Here is a 23,817-nt window from a genome sequence, read left to right on the forward strand (position 1 = left end):
TGGTGATATAGTTTCACTTTAATCTCAAAAAACCCAGCACAATTCAGTCGTAGCACAATTCTTTTCCAACATCAAAATCTAAGCACAACAACCACCAGGCTACAAATGTTAGCTGTCAAATTAAAAAAAAAAAAAAAACTAATGACAGAATGCAAACATTAAAAAATTCATCACGCTGTATGATGATGATAGGAATAGCTTGTCGCTCTACAGCATGAAATAATTTAGCTTACAATAAAACATGATTGAAATGACCAATAAATACATTCTGTTGCCTTTTGTTCAGCAACAGAGTGAACCTATATGTAAGGAAATAATGGGGCTGTTTATACCTGGCATTTACATGTGTCTTGGATGACCTGATCACAAGTACGCCAGCTCACACCTCTCTCTACATGTGTCGAGTGACCACTTGTGATTGGATCCCAGATAGCAAAACTGCTGTGGCCCGGACCCGTCCCACACCCGACACTTCATCCGGCCCACATACCGCGTGGAATGATGGCACTTGGGCGGTCCGCTCCTGTTTGCCAGATCTGGGCCAGAACCAAGCCATAGCAATGCTGCATGTGCCACATATTTGCCAAAGGTGGCCCATATTTGTGTTGTGATATTTGGGCCATATTCACCATTTACCACACGGGCCACTTCAGGGTCACATCCAGATCACATGTTGCCCAGAGCGCCACGTCTTTGCTAAAAAAGGCCCACATTTGATTTGGCATATTTGCTATTAGACATGTGGGCCAGTTCAGGCTCACATCCATTTTGTCAGGGCCAGAAGAAGGCCATCAGTGCCGCATCATTGCCTGAAGTGGCCCACATCCGGATGCTGTCTGGGATCTCACGTCCCCGCTCTATATATAGACCACCTAGTAACTGACATCAGTCGACTAGATGGTCCTTCAATGCTGCCTGGGACACATGTGCATTTACATTTCAAATGTGATGTGGACAAATGCATCCCAACCCACCTCCGAATGTGGCCTGGGCGATCGGATCTCAAGATGCACTGGGTGCATTCACGCCTGTACTTAGAGCTGTCCACTTGTGTTCGGATCACCCAAGACACATGTTAGTACCAGGTGTAAACAGAGTCAAAGGTATTGTACCCAGTCTGTAATGACAACCAGGATGGATTCTATTGCCGAAGCTAAATGTCATACCATTTAAGCCTTGTGTTTCTAAGTTCAAGTAGTAATGTTTGCAACAAAAAATGAGTCTCCAGTTCTACATCTTAATGAACTCAATCCACCATTAGTCAACAGGACATGACCAAAAAATAGAAAGGCACTCAGCCAATAGTACTTACAAAAGGCACTTTAAGGACAATACTTATATCTTAGACATGTGTTCCTATTTCCTGATGTTGCCCATTTCCCCCCTTCAGCTAGAACCTGGCTTTGCGGAAACCTTCCACGTCATCCATGCTATCATTAGTTTGCAAAAGAGCAACTTGAATATATAGTGTCATCTTGGTGATTCGTGTGGCTTTCACCACATACGTTAAAGGTACATTCTCACAGACATTGGAGGCTGGCCAGTACAGGGCGCTGGGGCACCGCCCCCTTCAAATATCAAGAGTTGAAAATCTACTTAAACATGTTAAATATAATGTATTTGTATGATGCAAATAATGATGAAATAAAAGTGTTGTCAGTCTGAGAGCGCCTGTCAGCAGCATTAAATACTGGTTCAAATGATATTTGGTTGATTTCTATCTGAATACATATACTTGCTGGGAGAGGGGCGCCGGCCAAACCATACCTTATGTAAGCCCTCAAACGTGTGGCGAGCAGGTGACCTGAGGCTGCTGTCTGATTGGTTTCTTCAGATTTTCCAGGGGGCGCAGTTCTGTGCTGCCCCAGACACTCCCACTTTTATTGGCAGTGAATTGGTATTTTTTTAATGGTTTTTGATCTGAAGTGATTGGACAACTCTCGTGGCTGTCAATCATGTTCACACCCACCACCACGCCTCATCTCGACTGTCAATCATCCACCGTCTACCAACCCTGATAAAACCTATAGGCTACATTGTCCTTCTTAATAACTGTGACTGTGTGGACATTAAAGCAGCTGTCAGGTGTGCTGCACCAAGGTAAACTGCCCCCCCCCAAATTTTTAGCACCAGTCGCCACTTGTTGGAGGTCATTGTTAGTGATTAATCAGCAAAAACTGGCAAACAACATTTCTCAGTAACATGCAATGGTTCTAACAATGGTCTCCACTATTCATTCTCATCAAGGAAAAACACTTTGGAAGTGAACCACATGGAAGTCACCAGTAATTTCCTTATTTTGGTACAAGTCATCACTTGCATGAGTGAACAAAAACGTCTAAAGGCAAACAAATTAAATACCTTTACACACAGAACAAAGATAAAATGAGTGAGATTATATTCTGTACTATAAAATTAAAACTCTAAACACTGAAGTACAAAAAAAATCTGCTTTAAGTTCAAAGTTATCTAAGTAAATCTCTGAGTTATCTTTAAAAAGGCACATTTTAACAACATTACTGCCAAAATGCTGAGGTATGACTTTCTGCAGTTTCACCTATAAACAACTGGGGGCCTTCTTCCATTTTTACTAATTCAGCTGCAGAAAGAGATGAGATTTTAAAAAACAAAAACAAAACAAAGACACTGTCCATAAATTTCCAGAACCCTGAAAAATCCCTGAAAAGCAAATTACTCTGAAACGTATCATCCTGAGTGTAATTTCAAACCCAGATAGCAAAATTGCTGTGGCCCGGACCCGTCCCACACCCGACACTTTCATCCGGCCCACATACCGCGTGGAATGATGGCACTTGGGCGGTCCGCTCCTGTTGGCCAGATCTGGGCCAGAACCAAGCCATAGCAACGCCACATGTGGCCACTTCAGGGTCACATCCATTTTGTCAGGGCCAGAAGAAGACCCATGAGTGCCGCATCATTGCCTGAAGTGGCCCACATCTGGATGCTGTCTGGGAAAGGTTGTGCTTCTTGAGACTTAAACCTGCGATCCCTCATTTGCACGTTATTGAAATCTCCTGACGGCAAGAGGTAAGGGAAACATAAACGCCAACTTTAAAATGAGAATATTATTTAATGGATGGATGAAATTAGATTGCAAAACAGCACGCGATGATGTAATTATTACATGCTGCAGCTATAGCTGTTGCTGTATATTTCACTCAAGTTGTCCACAGATTATTTTCCTTGCTCGTCAGTCAAAACTGCAATCCCTAAAATTTTGCATTATTTTATCTATTTAAAACGTGATGACAATGTGGTGATTCTGTTGGACAGTCAATCAATATACCGCATACTTGGATGTAGGAGACAGAAATAGAACAGGTTTTCTCAGAGTACGATCAACGTGTTGCCATCAGCTCACCAACAAATAGCATCCATGTAAAAATGTGATTCTTGGTCCAAAGCTAACGTGGGCAGTCTGAACGTCATTAAACTACATCGACACACTGTTCTACAGTTATACTGATCGTCTGTCTGACAGAAGCATCACCACACCCAGATAGCAGACACATTTGGGCCTAATCTAGGGCACTTTTGGTACTTACTTTTCGTAGTTATGGTACTGGCAACTGTTGTGTGGGCCAGACGTGGCCCAAATGTTATAAACTGGGTCTGACTTGGGTTACGGCAAGTGTTGCGTGGGCCAGACATGGCCCAAATGTAATGAACTGGGCTTGACTTGGGTTACAGAACATACTATGTGGGCCACATGTGGCCCAAATTTAATGAGCCAGGCTTGACTTTAGTTAAGGCACATGCTGTGTGGGCCAGAAGAGGCCCAAATATCATGACCTGTGGCTGAGTTGAGGCAGCCACACTCACCCTGAGTCAACGCCGTCACTCAAGGTCAAATGTGGGCCGTAAGATAACTGCAGATGTGGGCCACATTTGGGCCAAAGATTCTTTGCTATCTGGGCATCGGCATCATGTTTCAATCTCTTTTCTTGCCAGAGTCGTTTCCAACACATACATGTTTCCTGCTAGACCAGCAGGTGTGACCCAACCAAAATATTTCAACAGCAGTTTAAAGATAACGGAGAGTATCTCCATCTATGGTTAAGATGCCAATTTGTATTGTGTAGCCTGACTGCATGGTCCAGATGGATAAAATAATGATTTGTTGATGGAGAAATGTTATGGACTGCAGCTTTAAACACACTATGCTGGTGCTGATGAAAGGAAGATATTGAAGAGCACAGCAAAGAGCAAAAAGACAATGTAACCCACGATACAGAGCCAGAAGCGCGGGTCTTTGAGCAGCTTCTTGTTGTATGAGCTGAAGAAAACATAGCCGATGGTCATTCCAGCCACTCCTCCTGCTATGTGAGCCACAAAGGACACCTGAAAAGATCAGAGGTGGAAAGAGTACTGAAGATAGCAACTTAAATGTCCCAGTGGTGGCTGTTGTCGAGTAAAACATTAACTTTTTTTTTAATTTTCCCCCTTTTTCTCCCCAATTATACGTGGCCAATTACCCCACTCTTCCGAGCCGTCCCGGTCGCTGCTCCACCCTCTGCTGATCCGGGGAGGACTGCAGACTACCACATGCCTCCTCCCATACATGTGGAGTCACCAGCTGCTTCTTTTCACCTGACAGTGAGGAGTTTCACCAGGGGGACGTAGCGCGTGGGAAGATCACACTATTCCCCCCAGTTCCCCCTCCACCCTGAACAGGAGCCCCGACTGACCAGAGGAGGCGCTAGTGCAGCGACCAGGACACATACCCACATCCAGCTTCCCCACCCGCAGACACGGCCAATTGTGTCAGTAGGGACACCCAACCAAGCCGGAAGTAACAAAGGGATTCAAATCGGCGATCCCCGTGTTGGTAGGCAACAGAATAGGCCACTACGCTACCCAGACGCCCCTATTAACTTGTAATTGTCATCAATGTTGCATCGTGCCATGACACATTCAGCTTAATTTGAGACCCTTCACTATTGCCTATTACAATTGCTGGTGTGCCGGTAAATACACGGGCAGGAAACGTTTATGTTGCATGAGAGGGGCATCCCGGTGGCGTAGCTGTCTATTCCATTGCCTACCGACACGGGACTCTCCGGTTCGAATCCCCGTGTTACCTCTGGCTTGGTCGGGCGTCCATACAGGCACAATTGGTTGTGTCTGCGGGTGGGAAGCCAGATGTGGATATATGTCCTGGTCACTGCACTAGCGCCTCCTCTGGCTGGTCGGGGCACCCGTTCGGGGGGGAGGGGGAACTGGGGGGAATAGCGTGATCCTCACACACGCTACGTCCCCCTGGTGAAACTCCTCACTAACAGGTGAAAAGAAGCGGCTGGCAACTCCAACTCCACATGTATCGGAGGAGGCATGTGGTAGTCTGCAGCCCTCCCCGGATCAGGGGTGGGGGAGCAGCATCCAGGACGGCTTGGAAGAGTGGGGTAATTGGCCAAGTACAATTGGGGAGAAAAAAAAAAGGGGGGGGGGATTAAAAAAAAGACGACTGTTACAAGGGAAAAAATTACTCATGTACTATAATGAGAAAAAGTGTAATTAATTATTTTTCACCTCTGAAATAGATGCTGATGGTGGAGGTCAGTTACACTGAATTAACTCAACCACCAAAATCATACTGACCACAGAACTGCCATTACTGCTGTCTGGTGTATGGTTACTCAACTGTGGTGGTCAGGCATGAGACAGGAAGAACCAGTTCAGTAGCCAGCACTAACATAAAGACTTGGATCGTCATCACAAACCCACACAGGACAGGAAAAAACTAAACTTAGCTGAAGGGGAAGTCAGGTGACGGACTTCCCTGTTTTTGTTTTTTGTTCATTGTTAAGAAATCAAATCCATGATGGCGACTGTTCGGTTCACATATCACGGTGGGTATAGGTGACTGCATTGTGTTTTTTGTGTGAGTTTGTGCGCCCACTTCCGTGTCTGTCTGTAGGATTTAGTCATACTGACGTTAAGGCTTGTGTCAACATAATCTTAAAACACAGCAAGCCAAAACCAATACTCTACAGCTACAGGCAAGTCAACCACAGACAGCCACAGGGACAAAGTCAGCTAGAGTCCTCATGAGACAGATCCTTCAAGTGCTTTTCAGTTCTGCAGAAACTACACTTTGCTACAGCAGAAAAAGGACATTCAAAACTGGTTTCATACCCTCAGTGCCGCCTCATCGTGGATAAATCTTCTGTAGATGGCAAAACCAACATCTGTCCCCACTAGAAGAAGAAAACATCATTAAGTTTTATGTTATTTGTGGCTGGACTGGTCAGCAGGCCTGCCCAACAAATGCGAATGTCCCTGACCGACTGACTGACTGATCATGTTTAGAGTGACTGAGTGGTCATGTCTGACATGACTGGGCCGCTGGATCAGGTGACCAACAACATCACTGAAGTTACACGATTGGTCGGCCGAGCGCCAAGAGGCATTAGGGAGAAGGCACAGCTAAAGCACCTGAAATAATCACTCTGACAAAACACTCACTGGTGAATTCACAAAAGGATTGTGCGGGGGCGTCCGGGTAGCATAGCGGTCTATTCCGTTGCCTACCAACACAGGGATCGCCGGTTCGAATCCCTGTGTTACCTCCGGCTTGGTCAGGCGTCCCTACAGACACAATATGCCGTGTCTGTGGGTGGGAAGCCGGATGTGGGTATGTGTCCTGGTCACCGCACTAGCGCCTCCTCTGGTTCGTCGGAGTGCTGGTTCGGGGGAGGAGGGACTGGGGGGAATAGCGTGATCCTCCCACGCGCTACATCCCCCTGGTGAAACTCCTCACTGTCTGGTGAAAAGAAGCGGCTGGCGACTCCACATGTATGGGAGGAGGCATGTGGTAGTCTGCAGCCCTCCTTGGATCGGCAGAGGGGGTGGAGCAGAGACCAGGATGGCTTGGAAGAGTGGGGTAATTGGCCAAGTACAATTGGGGAGGAAAAAAAAATAATTGCGCAGCTTTTGTGGTCGCTAAACCTGCACAAAGAAGACAAAAAGAAACCGAATAATTCTCAAAGCACCCACAAGGTGAAATGCACCCCTAACTGCGCTGCCAAGCAAGGCATCTCAGTACTCTGTTGCTATTTAAATTAGGTAATATGCATGTATTTGGTGCAAAACTGGCCCCTTTCTATGCAAATGAGCTTCATTGCAAAAAAAAAAGTCCAATTCACAAACACCAGCACTAACAGCCACATGCAGTTAGAATGGGAAATGATCGGTGTCTTCAGAGAGTAGGTGGTAGGTGACGCCCAGACCTCCCAGTCATCATGGCAGCAGTGATTACAGCCAGGCGAAGACGTCATCATGCCAGGCGGGCTCGTGAGTGGATATTTCGAAGAAGAACATCACTTTTTGATTTAACCGAGACCAAAATCATTCGCAGATGCAGGTCAAATAATTCTTGCTATACTTGATGACATCAAGGATGACACTGAACCTGCCTACTGTCTTCTTGTCGCAAAGCCACCGGTTATACTTTGCCACATGGATGATTGCACTCAGCTGCTAAATTTATTGGCACTTACGCTGTAAGTGCCAATATCGTTTGTGAATCGGACCTTGATACTGGGCAGTTGGAAATGATATGTAATCCCTGGTGCTATCAGCGGCCGCAGTCCATTCTTTATGAATTCACCTGTCAATACAAAGTAGTCTTATGCCCCTTTTCCACTACATGGCACCGCCTCGACTCGACTCGCCCTTTGTTCGTTTTCCATTCCTGGAAAGTATGTCATGTGATACGCTACTTCAGTACACTTTTAACAACAGATATTACAACAGATATTACTGGGACCGCTACAGAAAATTCCAGATGAACATTTAATACCCAGGAATTCACATGATGGACACTACCACTGACTATCCCTCTAACAAACTGTCCACCATTCCCAACACTGACCACCAGACATGGTCCTGCCATATACCAGGTTTTGACCTAGTCTGGTTTGACAAACACCAGGGAGGCTGATGCAGTCACACAAAGGTTAATAACATAATTACTATTAACATAATTATCATAATTAGATGGAACAACAGTAGAACCTACCAATAGACAGTATGGCCACAATGCGAAACACTCCAAGCAGAGGAATCATCTCTCGGAAGTTCTGCGGAATAAAACACAACGAATAAATAAAATAAAACCCACTGCAGTGGCATAGCAACTTCTACAAAGAAGTGTAGAGCAGCAGCAGGAGGAGCAGCAGGAGGAGGAGCAGGAGGAGGAGCAGCTCTGACTGCGTCTACATACACAGCTGAGTGGAGCCACGGTTACAGCTCGGTCAGGCCGTGTAATTGGACTGCTGTCGTTGTCCCAGGATACAAGAACCGGGGGAGAATCGATTTATGGACGGAAGTAAGTCCCACCCCGGTACGCTAGGTGGCGATATAACCCTTTCAGCTGGTTATTTCTTTATTTTTGGACCTTCTTCCGTCACACGCCAAACAAGCGACAAACACGTTAGCGGAGCTGTGGGGCGTCCGGGCAGACTAGCGGGCTATTCCGTCGCCTAGCAACACGGGATCGCCGGGTCGAATCCCCGCGTTACCTCCGGCTTGGTCGCACGTCCCTACGGACAAAACTGGCCGGGTCTGCGGGTTCGGGAAGTCGGATGTGGGTGTTTGTCCTGGTCGCTAGTCTAGCGCCCCCCCTCGGATGGGTAGAGAGGGGGTGGCGCAGCGACCGAGACGGCTCAGAAAGCGCGGGGTGATTGGCCGGACACAGTCTGGGGGAAGCGGGAAGAGGAAATAAATGTTAGCAGAGCTGCAGCGGGAGGCCTGTTTCAGGCGCCTCCACCAACACCGATTTGCTCGGGGGTTCTTCTAAATCCCGCTTCGTCCAACTGTTCCGCCACTTTCTTAAACAGTTCGCCATTCCGCGTCCCCCTTCCGTCCAGCTACTGTAGAATAGTCAACTCCTTCAGCGGACACAACGTACACTTTGTCTCCTCGTCTGTCCAGAAGTCCGTGGTTCTCGCTCCAGCTCTCGCCATGTTGATACTGCGGATACCGCGCTGTTCCACTTCCGGGTGAAAGGCCGCCGCGGTAACTATGGCGCATGCGCAGAACGCCTAGGCCAGTTAGGGGCCAATACTGGCCCAACCGCGTCACGTAGGTCGGACTAATACGTTTACATGTATTTTAAAAGTCCAGTTTTAGTCGGACTAACACAATAAAGCCCCTTTTTCTAGCATCATGTAAACCAGTGGTTCTCAACCTTTTTGGGGTCCTGGACCCCCTGCGTATTTTTGATCTACCCTGAGGACCCCTCCACCTGATCTTGGGGGAGGGGGGTTGCAATTTGATAGAAACAGTAGAAGCTGCATTTTAAATTGCATTATAGCATTTATTCACTCTTTGGGGCAAAAATAAGAGCTTTCGGTTGTAACTTAGATATAGTTAACAAAACAGAATTCTTATGCAGTAACTTTCAGATATATGTAACAACACAGAATATGTATTGAGTAACTTTCAGATATATGTAACAAAACAGAATATATATTCAGTAACTTTCAGATATATGTAACAACACAGAATATGTATTCAGTAACTTTCAGATATATGTAACAACACAGAATATGTATTCAGTAACTTTCAGATATATGTAACAAAACAGAATATGTATTCAGTAACTTTCAGATATATGTAACAAAACAGAATATGTATTCAGTAACTTTTAACAATGCTAACGGGAACGAGATCTCTTATTAAAATACAATAAATTACGCTTGTGAAACAGATGTAATTAGAGAAAAAAGTCCTGTTACCCTCTATAGTTTAGGTAGATAAAGGTCTCAGTCACATTTGAGTAAAATAATCCTATTTCTATAAATGTCATAGGATCTTTTTTTTAAAGATATTTTATTTTCACGGACCCCTTGCAATTACACCACGGACCACTAGGGGTCCGCGGACCCCCGGTTGAGAAACACTGATGTAAACAACTATCAAAAATAAAGATGGTACTTGCACTGATGGTTTCATAAAGGCACGTTACGTATTTTGGTTCCTTAATATGAATCAAGTAACTTTTTAACTACTTTTATTAATCCCGGTGGGACACTTCTGTCTCTGCATGTAAGCCACCCTAGCTGTGTAGCTCGGAGCAGGGGACAGCCGCCCTGCAGCACCCGGGGACCATCTCCACTTGGTGTCGCCCTGCCTCGGTCAGGGGCACAGACAGGAGTACTAACCCTAACATGCATGTCTTTCTGATGGTGGGTGGGAGGAAACCGGAGCCCCCGGAGGAAACCCACTGCAGACACGGGGAGAACATGCAAACTCCACACAGAGGCTGACCCGGGACGACCCCAAGGGTTGGACTACCCCGGGGTTCGAACCCAGGACCTTCTTGCTGTGAGGCGACAGCGCTAACCACTGGGCCACCAAATACTACACAATGTGTATACTGTTCAGTAGAACACCACTATCATACGTTTTCTTTTGATACTGTCTACTTTACCACCTTTCACGTGCAGCATCTGCATTTAATAAATGCACAAATATTTTTACAAGCCTCGTTTCCCTTATTTTGGTTATAATTAGCTAGTTACAGTTCCTCCATCGCTCCATTATTTGCATGTAGAAACAATTGCATGTAGCCCAGCAGGCTCTTCCAGCCAAAGCCGACTGTTTGCAAACTTACCACCACAGCGTTCATGAAATAGCCTCCTATCAGGGCGTAGACCCCCCCAGAGGCCCCCACCAACACACTGAGAGGATCAAAGATGGAGCTGGCGAGGGAGCCTGAAGAGAACGAACACACACACACACACACACACCCACACACACACACACACACACACACACACACACACACACACACACACACACACAAATAATCAGCTTTACCATCAATGCCATTTCAGATGCTAACGCCTCGGCTTAACACAAACAGGAAAATCCAACTTCAAGACGCACAAATATCAGAAGTCCAAGCTAAAAACCCCTCAGCCGCCCTCTACACGTCCATTAGAAAATTAGCTGGACTCTCTGGAGTTGTTGTTTCAATGGAAATACCATTCAGTCTGTCAGCCAGCGAGGGAGAAAAGAGTCACAGATAGACAAGAGCACGGCTATGTTCACACTGGCAGCTAAAATCTGATTTTTGGCATTTCCAGATTGGAATTGGATTGCTTTTGTCAACTTTGCAAAGCAAAAACAAAAAAACAACAAACACACACACACACACATGGTAATCCACTGTGTTCACTGGTATTTTGAAATGTGATTTAAATCAGATTTCTAGAAATGCGTCTCGGTCTGGTTGTTTAAAATCGATTTCAAACTCGTGCCATGACTGCAATGGCACCGTGAAGAGCTAGAGTACACATCTTCATTCTTCAACGACTGCAACTAACTGGCTTGGTTCCAGCTAGCGTGCACATGCACATCCATTTCTTTACCACAACAAGCAACGCAGCACGATTAATGACGCCTGAACACACAAATCCGACCTGATCACTTGCAAATAACAATTTGGACGGTCCGACTGGATCGAATCTGCAACAACAGATTTGAGCTGCTAGTCTCCACACAGAACAAGAGAGTATTCCCACCTGCTAGCACACCTGCCAGGTAAACCATTCCCACTTCAAAGCCTTTGTGCACCAGTTCCAGAGGGATTCCCAGTAGTAGCTGCATCACGAGGTTTCCCAGGATGTGCTCCACGCTAGACAGGCGAGCCAGAGAACGGAAAAAGAAAACAAAGACAACTTTGAACTAAAACTAAAAAGTGTTTTAGATCAGCGGTATTCATCCATCCCAGACAGCATCCGGATGTGGGCCACTTCAGGCAGTGATGCGGCACTGCTGGTCTTCTTCTGGCCCTGACAAAATGGATGTGAGCCTGAAGTGGCCCACATGTATAACAGCAAATATGGCCCAAACATGCCAGATCACATGTGGGCCTTTTTTAGCAAAGACACGGTGCTCTGGGCAACATGTGATCTGGATGTGACCCTGAAGTGGCCCGTGTGGTAAATGGTGAATATGGCCCAAATATCACAACACAAATATGGCCACCTTTGGCACATATGTGGCATATGCAGCATTGCTATGGCTTGGTTCTGGCCCAGATCTGGTAAACAGGAGCGGGCCGCCCAAGTGCCATCATTCCAGGCGGTATGTGGGCCGGATGAAGTGTCGGGTGTGGGACGGGTCCGGGCCACAGTAATTTTGCCAGCCGGGATGTGATGTGCCATGGAGAGCCATGTGTTGCAGGTGCTCCACATCTGGTTGGCTGAAGGCGTGTTAATCAGTGGGATCAGCTTGTGTGGAGTTGGAAAGACAACCTGCATACACGCGGGCCTGCATGGCAGACGACTGAATACCACTACTTCAGATAGTCACAGCTGTCTATGAGGTGTTACACGACACCCTTTGACCTTACCCAGCATGGACAAACATGTAGGAGACAAAGCGCCAGGCCTCCTGCCTGCGTGCCGGGTTGTAGGTGAGGGGGCTATTCCAGATGCCCTCATCCAGGGTGACCCACTGCTTCTGAGGCTTCCACACCGCATAGTAGATGAACACTGCCAACTAGTCAAGAGGAGACACAGAATAAGAAGTTCAGAGAGGTAGGGTATTTAAGATCAACTCCATCAATACCAGTTTCTTTTTTTTTTAAATTTCCCCCCTTTTTCTCCCCAGTTGTACTTGGCCAATTACCCCACTCTTCCAAGCCGTCCCGGTCTCTGCTCCACCCCCTCTGCCGATCCGGGGAGGGCTGCAGACTACCACATGCCTCCTCTGATGCATGGGGGTGGGGGGTGGGGGGGGGGTTGGCCAGCCGCTTCTTTTCACCCGACAGTGAGGAGTTTCACCAGGGGGACGCAGCACGTGGTAGGATCACGCTGTTCCCCCCAGTTCCCCCTCCCTCCCAAACCGGCGCCCCGACCGACCAGAGGAGGCGCTAGTGCAGCGACCAGGACCCATACCAACATCCGGCTTCCCACCCGCAGACACGGCCAATTGTGTCTGTAGGGACGCCCGACCAAGCCGGAGGTAACAAGGGGATTCGAACCAGAGACCCCATGTTGGTAGGCAATGGAATAGCCTGCCACGCTACCCGGACGCCTGGGAGGTAAGTTATTTAAGATAAACCTCATCCTGCTCCAACTGCAGACTGTAGGTGCAGCAGCTGTTAGGGTCAGGGTTATTAGGGTAATTACCCTCCATCCACCCATCCATCATCCGAACCGCTTATCCTGCTCTCAGGGTGGCGGGGATGCTGGAGCCTATCCCAGCAGTCATTGGGTGGCAGGCGGGGAGACACCCTGGACAGGCCGCCAGGCCATCACACACACACACACACACACACACACACACACACACACACACACACACACACACACACACACACACACACACACACACACACACACACACACACACAGACACACACCTAGGGACAATGTGGTACGGGTGCTCCACCTGACCTCCATGTCTTTGGACTGTGGGAGGAAACCGGAGCCCCCAGAGGAAACCCACCCAGACACGGGGAGAACATGCAAACTCCACACACAGGACGACCCCCAAGGTTGGACGACCCCGGGGCTCGAACCCAGGACCGTCTCGCTGTGAGGTGACCGCGCTCCCCGTGCCGCCAGGGTAATTACCAACCCAGAAAATACTGTAGGCTGTGATCAAGTGCTGCTAACCGAGAAAGCTGTAGAGCCACACATGTCACCCCGATATTGGACGTGACTGCCAAAATGCCCCCCCCCCCGTCTTGAACAGTTAGTCAAGGTGCTGCTGCGCCGGGCCCACATCCCAGAAAGGCCTCTGTGGAGTGGGTCAGTTAATGACAGTGGGTCTTTGACTTGACGAGACGGCCGCCTGGCAGCTGGATGAATATGATGGACGATAAAGGTCCGACCAAACGCATGCGTACTCACATGATCCCCCCTGAATAAATGAGGGGTTATTTTGGGGGGTGGGGGGGTGGGTTAGTGTGAAAAATGTAACCGTTATGCGGTCATGAGACGCTGCCATCAGTCCAAACAAGAGTGTATTCAGAGTGGGTCGGACAGCGACAGAGGGCGTCTGTTAGCGGTGAAGGCGGCGCTGTGTGTCCACATGCAGCCGTGTCCCCCGAGTGTGCACGGTGCACACAGCCTGTACTGACAAGCACAGGGCAGCACTCGCCAACGATACCCCGACAGCAACGTCCCTCAATGGACACTCAACAAACATTTAAGCCCTCGCGGCGCCCGGGTAGCATAGCGGTCTGTTCCGTGGCCTACCAACACGGGGATCGCTGGTTCGAATCCCCGTGTTACCTCCGGCTTGGTCCTACACACAAAATTGGCCGTGTCTGCGGGTGGGGAGCCAGATGTGGGTATGTGTCCTGGTTGCTGCACTAGCGCCTCCTCTGGTCGGTCGGGGCGCCTGTTCAGGGGTAGGGGGAACTGGGGGGAATAGCGTGATTCTCCCACGTGCTACATCCCCCTGGTGAAACTCCTCACTGTCAGGTGAAAAGAAGCGGCTGGTGACTCCACATGTATGGGAGGAGGCATGTGGTAGTCTGCAGCCCTCCCCGGCACGGCAGAGGGGGTGGAGCAGAGACCGGGACGGCTCAGAGGAGTAGGGTGATTGGCTGGGTACAACTGGGTAGAAAGAGGAGGAGGGGGACACCCTCCAATAACAGTATGGGGTCAAACAAGACTAATAATTTAACACAACTCAGTATCCGGACCAAGGATATCCCCCTTCCGCCATCTATACCCCCATCCATTCATCCACCAGCTATACCCTCATCCATTCATCCACCAGCTATACCCCCATCCATTCATCTACACCCCCATCCATTCATCCACCATCTATACCCCCATCCATTCATCCACCAGCTATACCCCCATCCATTCATCCACCATCTTTACCCCCCATCCATTCATCCACCATCTATATCCCCATCCATTCATCCACCATCTATACCCCCCATCCATTCATCCACCATCTATACCCCCATCCATTCATCCGCCATCTATACCCTCATCCATTCATCCACCATCTATATCCCCATCCATTCATCCACCATCTATACCCCCCATCCATTCATCCACCATCTATACCCCCATCCATTCATCCACCATCTATACCCTCATCCATTCATCCACCATCTATATCCCCATCCATTCATCCACCATCTATACCCCCCATCCATTCATCCACCATCTATACCCCCCATCCATTCATCCACCATCTATACCCCCATCCATTCATCCACCATCTATACCCCCATCCATTCATCCACCATCTATACCCCCATCCATTCATCCACCATCTATACCCCCCATCCATTCATCCACCATCTATACCCCCCATCCATTCATCCACCATCTATACCCCCATCCATTCATCCACCATCTATACCCTCATCCATTCATCCACCATCTATATCCCCATCCATTCATCCACCATCTATACCCCCCATCCATTCATCCACCATCTATACCCCCATCCATTCATCCACCATCTATACCCCCATCCATTCATCTACACCCCCATCCATTCATCCACCATCTTTACCCCCCATCCATTCATCCACCATCTATACCCCCATCCATTCATCTACACCCCCATCCATTCATCCACCATCTTTACCCCCCATCCATTCATCCACCATCTATACCCCCATCCATTCATCCACCATCTATACCCCCATCCATTCATCCACCATCTTTACCCCTCATCCATTCATCCACCATCTATACCCCCATCCATTCATCCACCATCTATACCCCCCATCCATTCATCCACCATCTATACCCCCCATCCATTCATCCACCATCTATACCCCCCATCCATTCATCCACCATCTATACCCCCCATCCATTCATCCACCATCTATATCCCCATCCATTCATCCACCATCTATACCCCCATCCATTCATCTACACCCCCATCCATTCATCCACCATCTATACCCCCATCCATTCATCCACCATCTATACCCCCATCCATTCATCCACCATCTATACCCCCATCCATTCATCTACACCCCCATCCATTCATCCACCATCTATACCCCCATCCATTCATCCACCATCTATACCCCCATCCATTCATCCACCATCTATACCCCCATCCATTCATCCACCATCTATACCCCCATACATTCATCCACCATCTATATCCCCATCCATTCATCCACCATCTATACCCCCATCCATTCATTCACCATCTATACCCCCATATTTCATTTCAGGGCAACAGGTTGCTGGAGTCTATCCCAGCAGGCATTGGGTGGAAGACCGGCAGTAACATAGCACCAAGACAGCACCGAGACAGCACCGAGACAGCACCGAGACAGCACCAAGACAGCACCAAGACAGCACCAAGACAGCACCAGGATAGCACCAAGACAGCACCAAGACAGCACCAAGACAGCACCAGGATAGCACCAAGACAGCACCAAGACAGCACCGAGACAGCACCAAGACAGCACCAAGACAGCACCAAGACAGCACCAGGATAGCACCAAGACAGCACCAAGACAGCACCGAGACAGCACCGAGACAGCACCAAGACAGCACCAAGACAGCACCAGGATAGCACCAGGATAGCACCAAGACAGCACCAAGACAGCACCAAGACAGCACCAAGACAGCACCAGGATAGCACCGAGACAGCACCGAGACAGCACCGAGACAGCACCGAGACAGCACCAAGACAGCACCAAGACAGCACCAAGACAGCACCAAGACAGCACCAAGACAGCACCGAGACAGCACCAAGACAGCACCGAGGCGGTCTGGCGGCGGCCTCGCCTAGCGTTGATTGTGCAGTGTTTTTGTGAGTGTCTGCGTTGTGTGTCGTCGTGTGGAGTGCGGGGAGGTGTGTCGGAGGGGTCCGGCTGGGAGAGCTGGCGCTGGATTGGCTGAGGGAGCCCGGTCTGCTGTGTCCTGTGGGCCCAAAGACCACGGCCCTGACCGGAGCTGTGCCCAAACAGATAACACCGAGGGCGGGCGGCCTGACAGGACGCAGAAGCGGGGCAGGCTAAGCTAACCGCTAGCCCATGCACACCGCCAGTCCCGACAGTCGTCCTGGCCGGCGTTCGCTCTCTTGGACAGTGACATTTTTGAATTGTGTTGCAAATTTACTATAAGGACTGTGTTGTTGACTGTGTGTGAGGGTTTTTGGGGGGGAGGGCGTTGTGTTTTGTTTGTTGGCTGTGTTCTCTCTGGTTTTGTGTGTATTTGGTGGCGGTGTTTTTGGGAGGTTTTGGATGTGTGTTTTTGTCATTTGTGTTGCATTGCCGTGGGCCGGGAGAAACGACATTTCGTCTCTTTTGTGTACGCAAGTACATGAATGAGACGACAATAAATTGTTCCCGATTCCTGATTATCATTCGACCAATCCCAACCATGAAAAGGTAACGGGCAATTAACAACACCATATATACATGGTACACACAAAACCATTAAAACACTGATTTTGTATTTTGTCCATAGAAAATGAATTGTGAGTGTACGGTTTACAAAGTGTGTGTGCGTGTGTGTGTGTGTGTGGGGGGGGGTAAGTCTGACCAAGTTCTGTCCTATTCTTTAAGTGTTGCACGGCTGTGATTCAAAAACAAAGGCTGCTGAATGAATGGTGATGAAATGCTGTGAGCGGCAGACCGGGAATTCTGTCAGGATTAACGGAAGCATCCCAGTTGTCTCTCAGGGTTGGCCACGGTTCACAGTTATGTTGGAAAATGTTTTGTGAGAAAAATTAGCAACACCAATTTAAAGTAGTACATTTGAAGGGTCAGGCTTTTGAAATACAATATTGCACAGAACAAAATCTCAATTTCCATCCATCCACGATCCAACCGCTTATCCTGCTCGGGGTCGCGGGGATGCTGGAGCCCATCCCAGCAGTCTCAAAAAGTCTAAATCTCAATTTATCATTTTTAATTCAGATAATTCTGACACACTTTGAGGGGGTTGAATACTTTTTTTGATGTACATGATATGGCATCAAATTTCCAAAGGAAAGATAAGAATCTATGTTGCATGTATGTATGTATGTATGTATGTATGTATGTATGTATGTATCTATTAGCAACGGATTAAGAGACTGGAGAGTTCTCACCTCCCCAATGCTGATGAGAAGGATGAAGACAGGAGGTGGGCAGCAGTTGGCACGTTCCAGGTAGGTGTTACGGGAATCTTCTGGAAGCATCCATTTGGAAACAGAGTGCTGGAACCTCTCACAACATCCTCTCTTCCTGTTTACGTCCGTTTGGTCTCCTCTATCCTGCCAGGGTTTCCCATCTCTGTCCACAGGAAATGGCTCCCTCTCAATGTCAACGTCCTCCATCACGTCTAGAATGCCAGAGGAGAGTCCACACATGTACAAGTGCAACAATACAATTGTTTTGAATCAGGACAACGTAATATTTTGCGGACATGTTGATCACACCATCTCTGAAACTTTGGGGGGGGGGGATGATTTATCACAATGTTATTCTTCAAACGTGCATGCTTAGTTCTTATGGCGTGGAGGACTTTTTTAAAGTGGTTTGTAGATTAAGAAGCCACTTTTGTAACATTGAAGGTGAAAAAGAAATAAAACCTACTCTTTCTTTTCCTCTATGCAATTACTCTGCTGGGTTTAAGCTTGCCCTTCCACTGGGATCTATTATTATGAGGCTACTAAGTAGAAATAAGGATGGACATGTGTTTAAATGTAGTTTGATTTTTGATCCATTTCCTAATGAAAAGGGGGATTTACATCTTAACGGAAACGTTATGTCCCACCACGCCATTGGCTGAACAAAGAAACGAAACGCATGCAGGCGGTGCCGGGTTCGCTCCCGCGTGTTCGGCGCAGCGGCTGGACGGTAACCTGAAACACGCTCAATGCACGGATATAACAAGCATTACGGTAATGGGGCCATTCTTCAGGTGAGCGAGTTTTTCTTTCCCCAAGGTAGACTGTCGAGAAGAAAACGGTTATTGTATGAGTTAGAGTCCGGTTGTGTTAGCCATGGATAACAGGGTTGGTGTCTCAGTGAGGACATTTTAATACTTGTTCAGTTTGTTGAAAATTCAAACGTGGCAAAACGTCAGTGTTGTGGGCTGGTCCCCAGCCCAGACCATTTCACTGTACTCTAGACCAGTGGTTCTCAACCTTTTTGGGGTCCTGGACCCCCTGCGTATTTTTGATCTACCCTGAGGACCCCTCCACCTGATCTTGGGGGAGGGGGGTTGCAATTTGATAGAAACAGTAGAAACTGCATTTTAAATTGCATTATAGCATTTATTCACTCTTTGGGGCAAAAATAAGAGCTTTCAGTTGTAACTTAGATATAGTTAACAAAACAGAATTCTTATGCAGTAACTTTCAGATATATGTAACAAAACAGAATATGTATTCAGTAACTTTCAGATATATGTAACAAAACAGAATATGTATTCAGTAACTTTCAGATATATGTAACAAAACAGAATATGTATTCAGTAACTTTCAGATAGATGTAACAAAACAGAATATGTATTCAGTAACTTTCAGATATATGTAACAAAACAGAATATGTATTCAGTAACTTTCAGATAGATGTAACAAAACAGAATATGTATTCAGTAACTTTCAGATATATGTAACAACACAGAATATGTATTCAGTAACTTTCAGATATATGTAACAAAACAGAATATGTATTCAGTAACTTTCAGATATATGTAACAAAACATAATATGTATTCAGTAACTTTCAGATATATGTAACAAAACATAATATGTATTCAGTAACTTTCAGATATATGTAACAAAACAGAATATGTATTCAGTAACTTTCAGATAGATGTAACAAAACAGAATATGTATTCAGTAACTTTCAGATAGATGTAACAACAGAATATTTATGCAGTAATTTTTAACAATGCAAACGGGAGCGAGATCTCTTATTAAAATACAATAAATTACGCTCGTGAAACAGATGTAATTAGAGAAAAAAGTCCTGTTACCCTTTATAGTTTAGGTAGATAAAGATCTCAGTCACATTTGAGTAAAATAATCCTATTTCTATAAATGTCATAGGATCTTTTTTTAAAGATATTTTATTTTCACTGACCCCTTGCAATTACACCACGGACCACTAGGACCCCCGCGGACCCCCGGTTGAGAAACACTGCTGTAGACCAGTGTTTCCCAACCCAGCCCTCAAGGACCCCCTATCCTGCAGATGTTCCATTGTAACCCTGCATAGGTAGTAGCCCTGCTTGTACTTACTCGACCAATCATCTCGCAGCACTTAATTATGCAAGGTGTGCAACGTCTGACAAAATTCCTTGCTGATTGGTTGAATAACTACAAACAGGCACCTACTATTCAGGGTTGCAAAGAAAATCTGCAGGATAGGGGGTCCTTGAGGACAGGGTTGAGAAACACTGGTCTAGAACAAAGTGCTGACAACGGTTAAATTCGTTACATTTGCATCTTCTCATAATGATTTAAAAAGACACATTTCACACTCATATAGTTTATATGTGAGCAATTTGCACATTTTTTATAGTTCAATACGTCCCTCATACGTCTGTCATCGCGTCACACCCAGCATTTTAGACTCAATAACGTTTTTTTGGAACAAGGTGGTTGCCATGGGAACGAGAAGTTCCAGAGGCGCGCGAGCGGTCAGGGCGGAAGCGTGACTTGTTCACGTGCGCACAAATGTAATTGAGCAGTAATGTGAAGGATGACAGGGTGGTTATGACAAGTCATTAGCACACACCTTGCTGATCGGAGTATCTCAGCTCAGAAGTAAGAAACTTCACTCGGCACACATCGCACGCTAGCTAACGAGTTAGCTTAGCAAGTGTTAGACGGAGCCAACTTTTTCTCCAAACAGTGAAAACCGTCCTTACGTCACGTGACGTCACCATCACGTTTTGCTGTTAAAACTTTGGGGGGGAAAAAGCATCATAACATCACACTTATTTTGAAGGACGATCAAATATATTGTAAACTACTAATAAGACCCGTTAGCCCCTTTAGCCCAGTGTTTCTCAACCGGGGGTCCGCGGACCCCTAGTGGTCCGTGGTGTAATTGCAAGGGGTCAGTGAAAATAAAATATCTTTAAAAAAAGATCCTATGACATTTATAGAAATAGGATTATTTTACTCAAATGTGACTGAGACCTTTATCTACCTAAACTATAAAGGGTAACAGGACTTTTTTCTCTAATTACATCTGTTTCACAAATGTAATTTATTGTATTTTAATAAGAGATCTCGCTCCCGTTTGCATTGTTAAAAGTTACTGAATAAAAATTCTGTTGTTACATACATCTGAAAGTTAGAATACATATTCTGTTTAGTTACATATATCTGAAAGTTACTGAATACATATTCTGTTTAGTTACATATATCTGAAAGTTACTGAATACATATTCTGTTTTGTTACATATATCTGAAAGTTACTGCATACATATTCTGTTTAGTTACATATATCTGAAAGTTACTGAATACATATTCTGTGTTGTTACATATATCTGAAAGTTACTGAATGCATATTCTGTGTTGTTACATATATCTGAAAGTTACTGAATACATATTCTGTTTTGTTACATATATCTGAAAGTTACTGAATACATATTCTGTTTTGTTACATATATCTGAAAGTTACTGAATACATATTCTGTTTTGTTACATATATCTGAAAGTTACTGAATACATATTCTGTTTTGTTACATATATCTGAAAGTTACTGAATACATATTCTGTTTTGTTACATATATCTGAAAGTTACTGAATACATATTCTGTGTTGTTACATATATCTGAAAGTTACTGCATAAGAATTCTGTTTTGTTAACTATATCTAAGTTACAACTGCAAGCTCTTATTTTTGCCCCAAAGAGTGAATAAATGCTATAATGCAATTTAAAATGCAGTTTCTACTGTTTCTATCAAATTGCAACCCCCCTCCCCCAAGATCAGGTGGAGGGGTCCTCAGGGTAGATCAAAAATACGCAGGGAGTCCAGGTCCCCATTGAGGGTGAGAACCACTGCTTTAGCCGAGCGGTTAGTGACGTCGCCTTGTGGTGCAGTACACCCGTATCGAATCCCGCACCGGGCAAGAAAGTAACCGGCTACAGTGTGTTAAGATATTTGTTCCGGACCGCATAATACAGCTGCTGGGAAAAAAATATTTTAAAGAAATGTATTTTTCCCAAAATTTCAAAAGTGACCCAAATGTAAGAATCCCGCGATAGTTTTGAGGTGAATGTTGAAAACTCACCTTGTGTTCCCACGAAGCCACTTCAGACGGACGCCCGCCGGTGTTTCAGGGAGCAGTTTAAAAATATATATATATATATTGTTATTATTGTATTCTCACCAAGTCGATGTATGGGATCCTATAGACACGTGTCCAGAAGGCTGTGTTGGAGTTTACAACCTCCACCCTTTCAGTAACATTTCCGAGCGCATAACGCGGCGTTTCCCGGCAGCCTCCCGGGGACCCGGAAGCAGCGGACCCCCCGCCGCAGCTCCGCGGCTAGACACAGGGATAATTAGAGACTTCCCAGCCGCTCCTCCGGCCGGGAAACTTCCTTCCTCCGCCTAAACAAACCGCCGCCGCCTCCTTCTCCCGGCACACGGGGCAAAACCAAAACCAAGCGCCTCTCAAATCCCAAACTCCATGATCTCAAACGACGGGACAACCTACCTGTTCTCCAGCGCACCGCCGCACCTGAGACCGGTGACGTCACCGGGTGACGTCGCCGACTGCGCCACAAGCCCCACCCCTTTCCCAGGTGGAGCGGGGGGAAATGCAGCGAACCTTGCGCAGCCTCGTCCTTTCTCCTGGCCAGTCCAGCGGGGCAGAGACTGGCCGCCCATCAGCTGTTTCTGAAGCACGAGCGGGTTAGTGTCACTCAAGAGGCCATCACATCAGTATAGTTTATATTAGTAGGCTACAAGGACAGCATGCTAGGACAGTACTACAAAATATACTATTTCAGTATAATTACTATGTCAACATTATTCATTATTACATCTACTTAAGACAGTGTTTCTCAACCCAGTCCCCAAGGACCCCCTATCCTGCAGATCTTCTTTGCAACCCTGAATAGGTACCGGTTTGTAGTTATTCGACCAATCAGCAAGGAATTTTGTCAGACGTTGCACACCTTGCATAATTAAGTGCTGCGAGATGATTGGTCGAGTAAGTACAAGCAGGGCTACTACCCATGCAGGGTTACAATGAAAACCTGCAGGATAGGGGGTCCTTGAGGACTGGGTTGAGAAACAGACTTAAGACGTTCCTTTACAGTGGGCACCATTGCGTGCAATGACGCAGACCAACCACAAGGTAGCGCCTGAGTTCAAATTTTAAAGCAACAAAAGCAACGTCTGAAAATTTCATTCCCATACCAGACAACCATTTAAAATCTCTCTCTCACACACACACACACACATATATATATCTAGATATACAGAAATGGATAAGGAAATACCTCCCGTGCTCTGGGGTTTTGACATCTATCAGCAGCCACACATCTTTCAGAGTAAAGCGACTTTGGAAGCCAAGTTTCTTCGACATGTTACATAGTGAGACACTGCAGGTGGATGGATCCCTTCGATATTGGAAAAATGGAATCCCAGTGCATTCAGATAGCAGAAATCTCTTCTTCTTTCGCCTTGTTCCCCGTTTCTCAGGGGTCGGCACAGCGGAGTTTACAGTTTGCATCAGTACCCGTCATTCAGATATTATTCAGGTATTCGGATATAAGAAATAAACCGGCAAAACATTTCGATAGAGGTAGTAATATTTGAGGCAAATTTGTAATTTGTGATATTGGGCTATATAAATAGAATTGACTTGACTTAAT

The 23,817-nt window shown here is 46.4% G+C and overlaps 1 protein-coding gene across 1 annotated transcript; it reads right to left on the minus strand.

Annotated features, from left to right (window-relative positions):
* On the minus strand, positions 1-22,779 carry rhbdl2 (rhomboid, veinlet-like 2 (Drosophila)). Its single transcript, XM_056286216.1, has 8 exons — positions 22,653-22,779; positions 18,076-18,308; positions 12,386-12,534; positions 11,553-11,665; positions 10,640-10,740; positions 8,042-8,102; positions 6,157-6,218; positions 1-4,362 (listed from the first exon to the last, which is right to left on the minus strand). Exons 2-8 carry the CDS (start codon positions 18,301-18,303, stop codon positions 4,180-4,182), a joined length of 897 nt encoding a protein of 298 aa, XP_056142191.1. The 5' UTR covers positions 18,304-18,308; positions 22,653-22,779; the 3' UTR covers positions 1-4,179.
* Between the last annotated feature and the right edge of the window lie 1,038 nt (positions 22,780-23,817).

This window comes from Lampris incognitus, chromosome 9, assembly GCF_029633865.1.
Source record: "Lampris incognitus isolate fLamInc1 chromosome 9, fLamInc1.hap2, whole genome shotgun sequence".
NCBI classification, from domain to species: domain Eukaryota; kingdom Metazoa; phylum Chordata; class Actinopteri; order Lampriformes; family Lampridae; genus Lampris; species Lampris incognitus.